Raw genomic sequence first — 17,504 nt, 5'->3', positions numbered from 1 at the left:
GTACTGTGCCGGGCTAAAATCCAAATATTTTTTGTGTGTAGAGGATGGTTTACTCCAACCATTTTTCTTTTGCGTGTAGAGGATCGTTCTATGCCAAGTGACTGAGCTACTCTTCAGTTGTGCGACTCCAAGCTCCCACCGCGTACGAGCAGGCCGCCGGCGCCTCTGCTCCTCCACGCCTCGCCTAGCCTCTGCTCCAGCACGCCGCCGGCGATCCTCCTCCACCCTGCCGATTTCCCGAATCCACCTCCGCCACTCCTCCTACAGACCTCCACGCGCCGCCACTTTCCCGATTCCGCCACTACACCACAACGCCGATGTCGCGCCTCTGCCCCCTCCGTCGCATCTCCTCCTCCACTTCCACCTCGTCGCCATCACGTTCCTGGTCACCTCACGCTGCCTTTGCGGCGGCCACGGACCGTGCCCGCGCCGGAACGCTCAGCCAGGAGGATGCACACAGCCTGTTTGACGAATTGCTGCGCCAAGCCACCCCGGTCCCCGAGCGCTCCCTCAACGACTTCCTTGCTGCACTCGCCCGTGCTCCGTCCTACGACGACCGCAGAAGCGGCCCCGCTCTTGCCGTCGCTCTCTTCAACCGCGTGTGCCGAGAAGATGCCGGCCTGCAGGTGGCGCCGCCCACAGTCTGCACCTTTGCCATCCTCATGGACTGCTGCTGCCGCGCACGTCGACCGGACCTTGGGCTTGCCTTCTTCGGCTGCCTCCTCAAAAAAGGTCTGAAAACAAACCAGATCATCGCCAACACCTTCCTCAAGTGCTTCTGCGATGCAAAACGGACAGATGAGGCTGTGGACGTACTGCTTCATAGGATGTCTGAGCTGGGTTGCGTCCCCAATGTTATCTCATACAACATAGTTCTCAAGAGGTTATGTGAAGATAGAAGGAGCCAGCAAGCACTTGACCTGCTCCTTACGCTGGCAAGAGAAGGAGGTGGCTGTTCCCCCGACGTGGTGTCATACAGCACGGTCATCCATGGCTTCTTTAGGGAGGGTGAGATAGGCAAAGCATGCAATCTCTTCCATGAAATGGTGCAGCAAGGAGTTGTGCCCAGTGTGGCAACATACAACTCGGTTATTGATGCATTGTGCAAGGCCAAAGCAATGGACAAGGCAGAGCTAATCCTTCGGCAGATGGCCGATAATGGTGTTCGGCCGAATAATGTGACATACAATTGCATAATCCATGGATATTCCACATCAAGGCGGTGGAAAGAGGCAGCTAAAATGTTCAAAGAAATGACAAGCCTGGGTCTTGTACCAAATTTTATTACTTGCAACTCGTTCATGGTCTCCCTTTGCAAGCATGGAAGAAGCAAAGAAGCTGCAGAAATTTTTAATTCCATGGCTGACAAGGGACACAAACCTGATATCATCTCGTACACTATTTTGCTTCATGGATATGCCAGTGAAGGGAGCTTCGCTGATATGATCAATCTCTTTAACTCAATGAAAGACAACGATATTGTACCCAACTGCCATGTTTTCAGCATATTAATTGGTGCATATGCTAGGTGTGGAATGATGGATGAAGCGATGCTCATTTTTGCAGAAATGCAGGAACAAGGAGTGACTCCGAATGTAGTCACCTATTCAACTGTAATAGCAGCACTTTGTAGAATGGGTAGGCTGGCCGATGCTGTTGACAAATTCAATGAGATGATTGCTGTGGGAATACAACCTAACAATGCTGTTTATCAGTCCCTAATTCAGGGTTGTTGTATACATGGTGATCTGGTTAAAGCTAAAGAGTTGGTTTCTCAAATGATGAACAAAGGTATCCCCGCCCTAACATCGTGTTCTTCAATTCAGTAATAAACGGTCTATGCAAAGAAGGAAGGGTTGTGGATGCACAAGATATATTTGACTTAGTTATACACATTGGTGAGACGCCGGATGTCATTACTTTTAATTCACTGATTGACGGGTATGGCTTAGTCGGCAAGATGGATACAGCACTTGGAATACTTGATGCCATGGTATCAGCAGGTGTTCAGCCTGATGTTATTACATATAGTACACTTGTGAATGGATATTTTAGAAATGGAAGGGTCGATGATGCTTTGGCTCTATTCGCAGAAATGCTGCATAAGGGAGTTAAACCTACAACTGTCACATATGGCATCATATTGGATGGGTTATTTCGTGCTGGGAGAACTGATGATGCAAAGAAAAGGTTCCGTGAGATGACCCAAAGTGGAATAACTGTCAACATTTCCATATACAATATAATTCTTGGAGGGTTTTGCAGAAATAATTGTGCCGGCGAAGCAATCACGTTGTTCCATAAATTAGGTGAAATGAATGTGAAGTTTGATATCAAAACACTCAATATCATGATCGATGCAATGTACAAGCTTCAGAGAAGAGAAGAAGCTAAAAAATTATTTGCTGCAATATCAAACAGTGGGTTGGTACCTAATGCTTTTACTTATAGCATAGTGATAAAAAATCTTCTAAAAGAAGGATCACTGGAAGAAGCTGACAATATATTTTCATCAATGGAGAAGATTGGTTGTGCTCCGAGCTCCTGTCTTATAAATGATATCATTAGAATGTTGTTGGAAAATGGCAAGATTGCCAAGGCCGGAGATTATTTGTCTAAAGTTGATGGGAAGAGCATCTCACTTGAAGCTTCAACTACTTCATTGATGCTGTCTCTCTTTTCAACGAATGGGAAATATCGGGAGGATATGAAATTGCTCCCTGCAAAGTACCAAATCTTTGATGGACTTGGTTGAGTAGTTGATTGATCGCATATGAGACCACCTCATGACAAATCACATGGATTTTTTTTTCCTCACATAAAGCCCTCCTGCCAGCATAAGAAATCCAAATTGTCTGCTTGGACCAACACAAATACACCAAGTTTGCATAGGAGACGGGGTCAAAGCATTTGCATGATGAGAATGTCTTGCTCTTGTACACATGCAGTGTGCATTACTCTTCATTTTTTATATCTGGTACCTGAATTCCACGTCGGTGCTGCTATGCCTCGGTAAGGGTTCCAAAAATCGAAGTTTTGACCTTGACCTTCACCATTCGATCTTCCCACGAAAGTTGTCTGAGATTCGTCAAAATTTGGATGTATCTTGATACACCCAAATTTGTCAAATCTGAGACAAGTTTGATGAGATAGAGGTAGTAAGCAACAACTGTGTTTCAAGTGTAAACTTTCATGTAAATTGATATTTAAAATTTTTTTCTGGCATCATTTGTGATCATGGCCTAGTTTATTAAACCCATTGACATTGATATACATATTAGATATCCATCCGTCGAGACAGCTATGAATAGCATCATGTGAATACTGAAAAAAAGTTATCCGACAGGCTTGTACTTTCGTCACTGTTCTTGCCGTTATAAACTGGTAGAATTGTTTAACTTGACCATGCTTCTTCTTAATAGTTGTGCTCTGTTTGCCATGTCAAGCTTCTCAAAAGAAGCCTGGTGACCGGGTGTATACGTGAGCACGCATCCAAGCTTTTGGCCTAAACTTCTGTTCCAATGACTTGGAAGCATCCGGACTCCAGAGTTCCCAGAAGATTGTCAAATTTTAGCGGTGAGTTTAATTATTTCCTGGAAACCCCCAAACTTATTTTGCAGAACACGTAATAGGTGACTGTACTTTGAGCATATTTCTTGTGCTGATGATGCATAAATATTTCAGAGCTGTCCCTGCACTTACGGATGGAGAAGAGCTTACTGCAAGTGGAACTCACAGTTCTAAAGGAAATCCCCAAATAAAGTTCCCTTTTACTTTCCAAGATCCAGTGAGCGGAGATTCGAACCCGACTCACCTATCTAAACTAAACTGAAGATTTACTGTTGAACGATGCAAATTCAATGAAGACTATCCAGTTGAAATCAACATAGTCGACAAATGAGTGTGTTCCCCAGAAGAAATATCCTTTTGAACCAGCAGTTGTATCTTCTCACTTGTACTGACAGCAAAGACTTGTTGGATGCCAAAGCAAAAATACTGCCAAAGCAAAAATACAGAATCAGTCAAGTAAGAGCACAGGCTCCATGGAGTGGGTGTCGGATTTCTGCAAAGTTGCCAACACTTCCAGACCAGTGTTGGTTTGTGAGCAGGATCTGACCATCCATCCATCCATCCATCCATCCATCGAGGAGTCACTCCTGAGTCCTGCCTTTCATGTCTTGTTCAGAAGTTGATGATGCAAAACCTACCTGAACCCAAATGCTCGGGAGCCAAACATTTTGTGAAGGAAAATAAAATGTGATGGTGGGATTGCCATACCCATGAAGCTTTTGTGGCACGTGTTTTCTGTACAAGCAGGAACATGATGAACTTCTGATGTTTTTAAAGCTGCAGAACGATCGTGCTGCTGCCATTGCCGATCTGAGCGATGTGCAATTGCGGTTTCATCCTATATATGAGGCCATCCGATTTGATACTAGAGGAGGAGCAACAAGACAGCAGCTCGCAACCGGAAATATGTTATGATCGCAGGAATCAGCCACCAGGTAGGTATGATCATTCGTTCTTCAATTCAATCCGACCGCAAGCAGTTAGTTTCCTGCATCGATTGATGGATCACCTAGACAGAAGATGTACTGCCGTGAAGCAAGACATTGCGAATCCCATCGATCCCCATGATGCACCTGGACCTGGAGTCCTGGACGCACGGTCGCTGCAGTTTTCTTTTTCTTCAAACGAAAGAAAACAAGCCACAAGTCACACGTAGTGCGTGCATGCGTCCAAGACCACTCACAAAATGGATTAATGCCCTACAGAACGGGCGGGTGCTACCATCAATTAATCTTTTTCTTTTCTTTTCCCTGGTTCCGGATCGATCGAGGGAATAAGTGTCGTGATCGGAATCATACAGGGCTCCAAATCAATCTAGACTCGAAATATGTATGCGCAATGTACTGCTAAAAGTTCTGTCTCACTGACAAGGACATAAATTCTTATGCCCCCTCCCTCCGTTCCTAAAAAAAGGCTTCTTTAATTTTTCTAAATATGGCTGTACATGTAGCTAAAATGTGTCTATACACATCCATATATATATCTACACAAAGTTGAGAACGGCCTAGGTTCTATGCCCCATCCTTCTAGAGGCTTAGGCCATCTCCAACGGGGTGACAGCATAGGGGGCAACATCGTGCACCCAGCGTCGACGGAGTTCCACGGCCGTGACAAGGAGTTCGAAGCGGCGCGCGGCGGGACGCAGGTTCAGCAGCTGCACCGGAACGAGGAGATCATCCAGAGAAGCGATCACGATGCGCAGTGCATATACTACGACAGCGACGGGGCGAGCAGCGACGGCGATCGAGACCTTCTTTCTATGTGTGAATTCGACGAGTGAATTGCGTATCCACATTTAGTCTAAACCTTAGTGTGGCCGCCAGGTGGAGAGGAAAAGAGCCCACTAGTTCAACACTTTTGTATTTAATAAAGACAGAATATTAGTACTGTATGAGAATGAGTTAGCATGGCTTGGAAATACTCAGAAATCCAACCTCACGGAGTACTCTTTTCCTGAAACTAATCTCGTTCAGCATGACTGCAGATAGTAGCAAATATCTAGGTTGCTTATTCAGTTACCATTTCTGAAAATTCAGCATGACTGCAGATAGTAGCAAATATCTAGGTTGCTTATTCAGTTACCATTTTTGAAACTGAGTCTAACTCAGAAACTCAATTCGGCACATGGGAGCATATGCTCCTGCCACCGGAAAAACATTTTGAAATGTCAAAAAAAATTAGAACAAAAATTTCCGCACTTATGTATCGACATTCTACGTACGTACATCAACACCACTCCCTAACTCATGATGCATGACTACTAAGCTAATGTCAAATGGACGATGACTTAAAATAGCGCAGCAATTAGAGCAAAAGGGGAAAAAACACATGTCACCTGACTCATGATGCATAGAGAATGTATGCTATCCGGGAGCTGCCCTGCCCAATCAACAAAACCATCCATCTCTAAAGCAAATATCATCTCATGCCGCCCAAAATCAACAAACAAAGTGGAAGCATGCAGTCCATCAGGACGAAACATTCTTGGAGCTGAGCAAGTTTGCGCTGCCTCCCTAGAGCTCCTCCGCTGTTAAACCAACACATACACAAGTCACATCAAACTTGACATCCATATTACAGAAGGAAATAATAGAGCGCCATCCAGAAGAAAAATCAAGGAGAATTACCTATGCCATTGCCACCTCGGTTATCATCCCTTTATCAAGAAAACCGAAGAGGCTCAGCAAACAAATATTTGTACTTCATATGGACAACTTCACATTATTATGCATATAATGAGATATACTAAATTCAGGTACCAACAAATTGAACCCGGGAGCATATTGAACCATTCTGAGTTCATAATTCAACCAAGCTACTAGCTTTTGTGCATTGCCACAGATCAAGAATAACTTTCATGCAACAGTAGCCAAGAGTGCTACAGATCCAGACTAACTTTTGTGCATTTTCTACGAACGCACATCTACCAGGACATAGTGAAAATGGGTAATTTGGTAACCAGTGAAATTCCCAGCTTTGGACCAAGTCGATTAGACTGAATGAACCAGGGCCGGTAAATGATCTCGGAGGTATAAAGGGGCATACAGATTATATCAAAGTACCAATTCTCACAGCAGAAAACTAAACAAAACAACCTCATGAGACACCGGAGCATCCTCACAATGACACATGCAAACACTATATGCGGAGAGTTTGTTTTCTTAACGCATTGGGTCACAGCCAGAAATCGGAGGATCACTTAGTTTCTGAATTCCAAAGAATGACACAATGCGCACACGATCCATTCTTGCTCATTGCAAATTAAGGTGAAGCAAACACAAAATTCTGTTTAAGATGCCAACTCAGAATCTTTGCATGCATCTCCAATCAAGTACTCCAATCTCATAGACTTACTACAGTGATACATTTTGTTAAGATGTCCAACTCTGAATATTTGAACGCATCTCCAATCGAGAAATACAATTCTCTGAATTACAGTGCTAAATCTTAGAATGCATCTCCAATTAAGTTGTACAACTCATGAATTACAGTGATACATTTTTGTTAAGATGTCCAACTCTGAATCTTTGAATGCATCTCCAGTCGAGTAACACTGAATTACAGTGTTATTAAACTTTGCTAAGATGTTCAGCTCTAAATCTTTGAATGCATCTACAATCAAGTAATACAATTCACAGAATCACAGTGATAATTTCTGGAAGGATAAAGCTTCGGGGCTTATCTCCTTCCTCTGGTCGACATGGTCGTCCACCTCAAAGAAATGCCAGCTCGTCTCGTTGAACGCACGGGCGAACCCGTCGTCCTCATCCACGTCCCCGGCCTCGTCGACGCGCTCCTCCCACGCGAGCCGCTCCGCCTGGAGGCGCGCGGCGGGGGAGGACTCGAAGCTGCCGACGCCGAGGAGACAAAAGTGAAACCCTCTCAAGAGTCAAGAATCAAGATCGACCTCGAGGCTCGATCGTAGAGGAAGAGCTTCTCGCCATTTTTCTCGACGACTAGCCTGCTCCCCTTGATTCAGTTTGATCGGTCCGTGACAGACTGCACGTTGGTTTCAAGTTTTCAACCGAATCCTCCTCTAGCGTCGGCGGGGCCCGAGCGCCAGCGGGGTCCGCCGTGTCCATTTGGAATACGTATTCCGCGATAAACGCTGCGGGAAGGAAGGAAGCCGCATACAAACTTGCCGGCCAGTCTTCCTCTTTGGCGTACACATCGGGAGGAAAGGAAATGCACGGGAGGAAGCCAATTAATTAATATTAATACGGCGGGATTCTTTACCCGCAAAAAAATACGGCGGGATTTTCTTATTTCCTTTCTTTAACCTAAATTAGCTCAGCCACCTTCTATGTGCAATCTTTTCTGCCTGCCTGCCTGCCTGTAGCGTCTCCAAAATATTCCCCACATCCAAAATTAAACTGACATCTGCCACGACACCTCTAAACTTGGAAATTCTCCTTATTTTTTTTCCCATCGGAGACTTGTACACACATCATCTACAACGGAATCCATCCATCCATTCTCTCCATTCTTTCATTTCCAGTCGAAGAAGGAATCTTTATATTTGGCATGATCGACAAGAGCTAAATTTATTGGGTGCTCGGCCATCGGTCGGCTAGATCTGGCCGGTCCGTGTGCCGACGCTCTTGCTTCGGGTTAGTCGGACAGCGGCAAGTCGGTGGCGGCAGCGTCCTCGAGCGTGCGCGTCAGACCCGGGCCAGGCGGGCCTAGGTTTGGGGCTGCTTTGCGGGCCTGATGGGCCCGAGCTCTACGGATGGTGCGCCCGGCGTGCTTGCCTTCCTACTGCTGTTGCGTCCTCCTGCTTGTGCACGTGTGCGCTACTGCTAGACCTGAGTGGTTTGGACCTGGCGGCGTCTTTGGGGTTTCTTGGCCAAGATCCTACGGGTTTGTGTGTTGGGGGAACGGGAGAAATCCCTGCCGCCGTGTCCGGCACCGACGTGGCGCCGCTGTGGGTGTCGTCCTTCCTCCTTGGAGGGCGTCGTGGTTTCCCCTCTCCATTCCCCGTCGAGTGCGGCGAAACCCTACAACGACGTCATGATGTCGCATCCCTTCTTGAAGGTGCTACCTTGGTGCTCGAGGATCTGTGGCAAGAAGTGTGGTGGTAGGGCAAGTTCCGAGGACGGCATGATGGTGGGCTATTATCTCGCTTACTCGCTTTCGTTCGTGCAATCTCCGAGTTGTATCTTTTCTTTTTCTGTTGGGCATGTTTTTGCTGCTGGACAGCACTTTTCGTGTGTGTGCTTTTCGTGTGTGTGCTTTTCTTGTATGATCGTTGTTTTATTTACAAACAGGGCGAAAGCCTATTTCGAGATCGGAGCTACATTTATTAAATACCACCAAATGACCCAAACAACGAAAAAGATAAAGCTCCGCGCTTCATCCAAACGAAACAGGGAACCAAGTCGCTGCACTAATTGCAGCTATGCTCGGCCACACCACCTGAAAACTCTATAATAATCTACTACTCCCTTCATCCCGTGAAAATTTATCAAAAATTTCTTTTTAGTGTCCGAATTTGGACGACTTTCATGAAACGGATGGACTAGTATAAACATACTGAGGCTCACTAAGTAAGATGGTTTCCAAATTAGAGCTCAACTTGCCAATTCAAGCTTGCCACCAATTCTTTAAGAAAAAAAGTGCATCAGTTCAGCTAATTAACCAGCTGCTCCTCAAAACCAAACGTGAATGTCAACCATATGATCTGACTCCAATCACGCGCCATAACCCCATCTTCTTCTCTTATTTTGCCCCAAAGTGCATCGTCACCTACAGAACCAACGGTATTTAGTTGACGCAGATTTGTCTGTACACATGTATCTAGACGTGCTTGCACAACTAAATATTTTGGAGCACCAGTGCTTGGTCTAATTATTAATCAGATAACTAAAGCTTAATTCAGCAGCTTCTAAATCGCAAGGCTCATCCAATCATTCGAAATATTGCAGCTACCATGCGAACTCGCACGCTTGCTATTACAGTACAACAAACTCTGCTCTGCCATCCGGAGCATGAATGAATATTATTATTACACACACAATTCATCGGGCTACTACCACCTCTGGATGATGAATATGACAGCACCAACACAATTACCCAACCGGTCCTAGGCCAGCACGGCAGCGGCTCCGCCTGAGCTAGCCGGCAACACAGTTCTACAATGTCGTCGTTTGGTGCGTCTGCCTTGCCCGCGCTTCACCGTTGGCTTGCCTCGCTGCACCTGCACAAACAAACCGCAGCGAGTTAACCGATTTCTTCTTCTTTAAGAAACCAAAAGCACTAGCTAACTAACAAACTCTTCAAGTTTAATAATCATCAATGGTGTTGAAAAACTTGACATGGCCTTTGCCTCTTTTTGGACATCCAGAGACCACAATTCATATAGCAGAAACAGTTAAAGTGCATATACCAGCACACCTACCTCTAGATGCATTCAAACACGCAGTCCAGCTTGACTAGCATGTTAAATGCTGAGAATATCAACTAGTACCTGCAATGGCACGATTCCAGTACTACCAGAAATCACCCAAAAAATTTCATCAACTTCACCGAATTGTAGCAACAACTCTTCTTATCTGATTGATTGGTGGTAGAAAAACAACAAAATAAAACCCACAGCTTCAATAAAACTCCTTCGACTTGAATACAAACCGCAACAACAACAGTGATATTACTAAACGTTATAAATTATGTTGACACAAAACTGGATACTCCAGCCCAGCAATGGGCATGTGGAGAGGCTACATGGTCAACTACATGCACAAGAGTAAGAAATCACAGAGAGGACCAGAATCATACCTAAACACATGGGGTCACACCAAGGCGACCGCTCTCATTGTTTAGCCCTCCTAGTTATCCTCGAGCAAGAACAAAGCATGGTTAGGTAAAAACACTTATATTTATAGAAGGATCCAAATAACAGCCACTAATAAACGCACATGTACCCAACTTAAGCATCCAACAATCGACAATTAAGAACCTATTGTTCCCAACTTAGGCATAACTGGAATCACGCTACACCATTTGCATGCAACAAAATAATAAGGGGATGAGATACTGTAAGCAAAAGTTCAATTATGACCGAACCATTTGAGATTTAGGGAACCATTTGAGATTTACGGGACCATTTGAACTATTGTCCAACCAATATAGAACCAATTCAATCGTTAAATCCAGAAGAACAAGTGGAAGCTCCGTACACTAAAACAATCGCAATCAGTAGACTAGTCCATTCACAACCACCTGAGCGCCTCCACGATGCACTATTTGATGTCGCAGATGGTGTTCGCCACCACACCTCCTCCTCCCGGTTCCACTGCGACGCCGGTTCTCGCCCTTCAGATCCTCCTCCGACATGCTTTCAACCTGAAAAATATGCATGATTTTCAGCAGTGCCTATGCATATCAAACATCAAGCAAACAATTGAACACATACTATTTCCTACACATCTACTGCCAAATTGCCAACGCACAACAATTTTTCCTTGACTGAACCAAGTTGCCATCTATACATGCAAGCACATTCGATTAAACTCAAAAATGAAACAATTGTTAGCAACAACAGATTGCAGGAGGGTAAGAGGGAGCTCACCGGCAGTAGCTTGTTGGGGAGGTGGTCGTTAGAGCCATGTCGGAGTCATGGCAGCCCATGGAGTTGTACAATGTCATCAATTTTCTGCGGCTGACAGCCCACTCTTCCCTGTTGGCTGGCTGTATCTGTTGTCCTTGCACAGCTCAAATGCATCTTCCTGTACGACTGCCTGCATAAAGCAAGATACTTCAAATGTTCAAATTAAGAACCGAAATTTAACATATCATATAACATGGCATGAACATGAATAGCTTCCGATATTTGACAACTGAGAACTTAAGGTTCTCCACTTTGCACATAAAGGTATGACGCTCTTTCTAATCAAAGCAGATGGATACAACGATGATGAGTACAAAGTATCAGCCAAGTATACCTTGACAGGATAAGCATCTGCGAGTGAACTTGAATGGATCTCGGTGTTTTGAAGCTGTCCAACAAAATCAATAACATGCAGCAGCTCGACCTATCTGAAAAGGCAGAAAAAAAGGAAGTTAAGTACATGTTGAGGGAAGTATTGAAGTATGAAATCTTAATAGCGCAACACCAACAGCCATTTCTGTCAAAAGAAAGTTCAGAGTAAAATCAAGATGGCTCCTACCATAAATAAGCAGGAATGTGCATCACCAGAGTTTAATCATAAGCAGGAAGTTGGGTCCCAGAACAACAATGACTCAGCAATGTGCATCACCAGAGTAAATTGTGTTTATCCCATTTTAAAATAAAAGAAGAAAAAGAGTATAGTACTGAATGTTATGGCCAGAGCAACGACACTTGCAGAAACATAAAAATTTATCAAGTTTCAATGCTTAATCATGAAAATGGAGAGATGCTCACCTCTACAAATTTCTGCACTATATGTAAGAAACAATTGCACTAATTTGCATTTCAACAAATACAATAAGTGGCCACACAGAGTCATTAAGCTGAATAGGAAAGCAGGTCAAACACCCTATTTTTATATGCAATGAATGGGCAAAGCAAAGGTATGGCGACAAGTGAATGAAGCTCTATATCTTACAGAATATATCGACGTGTTGCACCATACAACAACGATTTGCACAATACCTCTACACCAATTGAAATAATCACTTCCAAACGCCTAGGCGGCCAAAGAGAAAATTTTGACCTTTGTTGCTGATGTCGATGATCTCCGGAACAGCGTCCAGGTAGCCGCAGTGGGCCTTCGGGCATGCTCCTGCACACCGTGGACGCCTGATCTCGAGCCAGCCACCCTCCTTCAGTTCCTGGCAATGACATCATCAGCCACGGGCAGACTCCCAGCAACCTGGAAATTAAAATGAGGCTAGATATCAGGACCATAATAAAATAGAGCTCATAATTCTCATGGCAAGGCACTGAAAATTGACATCATCAACACTGCTAATGCAGCTACTTTTTAATTTTTCGTGCATCATGATTTAATTACCGAACAGTAATGTAGCTACTTTTTCTTTTTGCATGCATCATGGTTTAATTACCGAACACTACACAGGCCTAATGCTGCTAAATACAGAGGACTCTACTAGAGCCCCTAAGCTGACATACAGAAGAACAAAATTCGACCTTTGATTCTCCACGCAGACGGAGGAAACAGGAGCAGCTGCTGCCGGAATGGCGGGCCTGGGGGAGACCACCGAACAGCGCGGTTCCCCTCCTCCGAGGAGACGCCCTCCTTGCAGCGCGTGGAGGACGACGGCCTTCCGCAGCTCGCGACTTGGCGGCCGGCGCGTCCTGGTGGCCGGAGACACCTCGCCGGCGTGGAACACTGCAGCACTGCATCGGCCAAGCTGCGACGGAGTCCGGCCAGCTCGACGGAGCCGCGCGCATAGGGTGCACGCGCGCGCCGGCGAGCAGGCAGGCCGCGACGCCATGGTCCTGGCTGCGCCGGCTCTCTCGTTGCCGGCGCTGGGGGCGGGAGCGGATGACGGGAGGAAGTGGGGTCGTAGGGGGAGGAGGCTCGAGATGGGGTGGCGGCGCAGGGGCGCAGCCGGCGACGGCGAGGGAGGAGCGGCGGCGGAGAGGAGAATGGGGATTAGGGTTCTGGCCAGGACTAAACTAAAAATGCAGCCTTGATTACCCAAACAATTTGGCCCAATTTGATAATGGACTCCGACCCACGATAACTGGAGTATTTTATTTTATTTTACTGCAGCCTTGATTACCCAAACAATTCGGCCCAATTTGATAATGGACCCACGATAACTGGAGTATTTTATTTTACCTCTTCCCGCCCATTTCCGTAAGCCTCCGGTCGTTTGTGCTAACTAGTAATATTGCACGTGCAATGCACGTGTTTCTAAAATACCCCATTCACATATCTCATGACTTTCAAAGATACATCCTCAAACAATAAAGGTTATGAATCCCAAAGAAATAGATTAACAATTATTATCATCCATACCATTCAAGTTCACTGAGATATAATAATAGGCTATTTATAGCACAAATGAAATTTCTCTTGAATTAGTGCACTGCAGTCCATCTAATCCTAAAGAAAAGAGGTATTTGGACACGACCATGGCCCCGAACATATAATTTGGTACAACAATTTTTTGCATGTGCTAGTACATCAAAATTATATTATTATGGTAAAATGAAATTATTTTTCATGACAATATAACCAATTGGAATTTCCCGGTGAGATAATCTTGGTACTCATTTGTAAGATATGAACCAAATTTGACTTCACACTATCTAATCTTCCATCTGCTTAACAAATGTGCAATACGGCAATACCTGGTAGCATTGGGCTCCTGCATTACGACTGTATGGGCACAACAAAATATTCACGCAAGAAGTAACGGCGCCAAGAAGAGCCATCTCTCCCTCCTAAGAATTCCATACAACTAACCTGAATATATTGTAGGCCATCTCTCAAACTGCTCCCTCCTAAGCATTCCAAACACAATCCTGAATATATATGATATCTCATATGTGAAACTGCTTAATCCAGTCTCATGAGCAAGTCAATCCAACTGAATCGAGACAGGCTGCATGTGATAAGAGAATATAACACTGAATTGAAATAAACTGCATCATCATTAGTACTAAATTCTTGTACAAGAGGAGGTGCATAGAACTGAACAACCCATCAGGGCAGGCGTGTGATCTGTGTATAAAATAAAAATATATGTCGGCGTTTGTGACCTGCATCAAACACAAACATCAGGATCAACAACTCAACAGCAGCGTCGTTCCCATCCCTCGAGTCCACGTTTGATCTCATCTGGAGAAGCAACGCCCCGCGCCTCCATTATCCTGAGTCCGCCCACCTCACCTTAAATATATTCATGATTTTTCAGAAGCGAAGCTGGATGCCCTGATCGAGCAGGACAGGGCGAGGTCGTGCCGGCGAGATCGGCCATGGAAGTGCGCCGGCAGCTCGCGGCGCGGGGGTCGGCGTGTAACATCCCAAAAATTTCAAAACAAACAAAATGAATTTCCCTAGTTCCAAATTTTGGAACCAACAAAAACCTTTATTAAAATAAGATTGATACATATAGATCTGGTTTAAATCTTGTGTTTTGCCATGATGAGTGTTGTTATGCTTATGTGCTAAACCCTAAAACCCTAATGTGATCAAGTGAAGGTCACCAACCCAATAAAATAAAAGAGAAAGAAATCAAATAAGAAAAACCTTAAACCCTAATCTTCTCCAGAAATCATTTTGGATCTATTTTGAGAAATCCAAAATAAAATAAAAGACATATGGGGGCATCTAGCCCTAATAGGTAAATCTTGAACCCTACCTTTATTATTTATGCTAAATGGTGGTGAACCATTGTGAACCCCACTAAACCCTAAACCTCACCCCTCTTTTCACCACCCTAGTTAAATTAAAATAAAAGGGAATTAAATAAGAAAGAGGCATATGTGCCTAGGGCTATAATTATAAAACTTTACCCTAAGCCTTTCCACTTTGCTTAGAGGTTTGGAAAACCTTCATATACCTTACCTAGTACTTATCAAACCAAATCCAAGTGGTTTCCAAAGAAAATAAAAAGGAAACTAAAAATGCCATAGAGGCATATGAAAGTAAAATAGCAAATATGTGAATTTAAGAATCTTGACCCTAATACATGTGGTGAATGGTTGGATCACTTCCATATACCATTTCAACACTCAACAACACCATTTTGGGTCAAGCAAAGTCAAAGTAAAACACAAATGCAACATATGCATAGAGGCATATGTGACACATAGCCATAATATCCAATTTTTGCCCTATGACTTTAAAACTTGACCAAATGTTGGGAAACCATCTCTCAACCTCATATAATACTAAATTGACCCTAACCCATGCCCAAGTAAAGCAAGGTGAACAATTTACAAAAATAATAAACTTTAACACATCACCTCTTATGTGTTATGGCCAATTTTGCAACTCTTTGAGCAAGACCATTTGAATTGGTTTCAATGGTTGGAAAATGTTTCTAAACTAATAAGAACCACTTTAGAGTCAACAAAAGTCAACTCAAATGGAGAGAAATCAAATAGGGAGAAAATCCCATTTTTACTCACATACACATTTAGCCATTTTTGCAAATCTTCACCCAAGGCCACTTTGGCTTGTGCCATTGCTTGTAAAACCCTTATATATGATAACGGCGTGCCGTCGCTGACGACAAACGGGGGAGGAGTGCAGGGGCATGCGGGCTGCCAAGAGTGACGGCTGAAGACGATGCTATTGGCGGCGGAGGCGTGGACATGGACACAGGGTGCGGTTGCTTGATGAGATTATTGAAGGAGATATGCCCTAGAGGCAATAATAAAGTGGTTATTATTTATATCTTTATGTTTATGATAAATGTTTATATATCATGCTAGAATTGTATTAACCGAAACATTAGTACATGTGTGATATGTAGACAACAAGAAGTCCCTAGTATGCCTCTTAAACTAGCTTGTTGATTAATGGATGATTAGTTTCATAATCATGAACATTGGATGTTATTAATAACAAGGTTATATCATTATATGAATGATGTAATGGACACACCCAATTAAGCGTAGCATAAGATCTCGTCATTAAGTTATTTGCTATAAGCTTTCGATACATAGTTACCTAGTCCTTATGACCATGAGATCATGTAAATCACTTATACCGGAAAGGTACTTTGATTACATCAAACGCCACTGCGTAAATGGGTGGCTATAAAGGTGGGATTAAGTATCCAGAAAGTATGAGTTGAGGCATATGGATCAACAGTGGGATTTGTCCATCCCGATGACGGATAGATATATTCTGGGCCCTCTCGGTGGAATGTCGTCTAATGTCTTGCAAGCATATGAATGAGTTCATAAGAGACCACATACCACGGTACGAGTAAAGAGTACTTGTCAGGAGACGAGGTTGAACAAGGTATAGAGTGATACCGAAGATCAAACCTCGGACAAGTAAAATATCGCGAGACAAAGGGAATTGGTAATATATGTGAATGGTTCATTCGATCACTAAAGTCATCGTTGAATATGTGGGAGCCATTATGGATCTCCAGATCCCGCTATTGGTTATTGGTCGGAGTGAGTACTCAACCATGTCCGCATAGTTCTCGAACCGTAGGGTGACACACTTAAAGTTGGATGTTGAAATGGTAGCACTTGAATTATGGAATGGAGTTCGAATATTTGTTCGGAGTCCCGGATGAGATCCCGGACATCACGAGGAGTTCCGGAATGGTCCGGAGAATAAGATTCATATATAGGATGTCATTTTATGAAATAAAATGTCGCGGAAGGTTCTATGGAAGGTTCTAGAAGGTTCCAAATGATTCAAAAATCAAATGACTCCAAAAATCCATTTGCATGGAGTTCCTTCATGCGTTCCTTTCTAACATGACCTAAATGGCGGTTCCACAAATAAGTGGAATTCAAATCATTTGCCTTATGGCATTTTAGCGTCAGTGTTATGTATGTGTGTTTCACCATTAAGATTTATAATAACTTATCCATCGTACATGGAGTAATGTCATAATTTAAACAACTCATTGTTTTATTTGACCAGAGCAAAATAACAATTTATTAAGCTCTTTATTATAAATTCTAAGGGCTAGATAGAATGCCAACGACGAACATAATAACACTTTATTTTTGTTTCTGACGTGCATTCCTATCATATTCCTTGTCAGTCACTTAGGCCATTGTATTCTTGTATTGCGTTGTTTTGTATGACACTTCATACCAACCAATATAGTACTAATACCCAAGAATTTCATAGTGTGACTTAACTAGAAATACAACCATAACATGTATATCATTTATATACACCTGAGCTAGACTTTCTAGTCTTTTCCTTTTTTTTTTCTTTTTGCCAAAATATCTTTTGCAGTTTCTCTTTTAGCTTTCCTCATTATATCAACTTCAATAA

The 17,504-nt window shown here is 43.6% G+C and overlaps 1 protein-coding gene and 1 pseudogene across 7 annotated transcripts; one reads left to right on the top strand and one right to left on the bottom strand.

Annotated features, from left to right (window-relative positions):
* Positions 1-3,919, top strand: LOC139836089 (uncharacterized; annotated as a pseudogene).
* Positions 3,920-9,521: 5,602 nt separating this feature from the next.
* LOC127343500 (uncharacterized) lies at positions 9,522-13,176 on the bottom strand. 7 transcript variants are annotated; one of them, XM_071826329.1, is made up of 8 exons: positions 12,701-13,176; positions 12,264-12,422; positions 11,511-11,604; positions 11,138-11,306; positions 10,786-10,911; positions 10,345-10,394; positions 9,968-10,058; positions 9,522-9,766 (listed from the first exon to the last, which is right to left on the bottom strand). In XM_071826329.1, exons 1-3 carry the CDS (start codon positions 13,006-13,008, stop codon positions 11,601-11,603), a joined length of 471 nt encoding a protein of 156 aa, XP_071682430.1. In that variant the 5' UTR covers positions 13,009-13,176; the 3' UTR covers positions 9,522-9,766; positions 9,968-10,058; positions 10,345-10,394; positions 10,786-10,911; positions 11,138-11,306; positions 11,511-11,600. The 7 variants fall into 7 exon arrangements, with proteins under 7 accessions (XP_071682430.1, XP_071682426.1, XP_071682429.1 ...); XM_071826325.1 differs by having other exon boundaries at positions 9,968-10,394; XM_071826328.1 differs by having other exon boundaries at positions 9,522-10,058.
* Positions 13,177-17,504: the final 4,328 nt, after the last annotated feature.

This window comes from Lolium perenne, chromosome 1, assembly GCF_019359855.2.
Source record: "Lolium perenne isolate Kyuss_39 chromosome 1, Kyuss_2.0, whole genome shotgun sequence".
NCBI lineage: Eukaryota > Viridiplantae > Streptophyta > Magnoliopsida > Poales > Poaceae > Lolium > Lolium perenne.
Note: the sequence above shows the minus strand (reverse complement) of the source record. Positions and strands in the feature narration are given on the sequence as shown.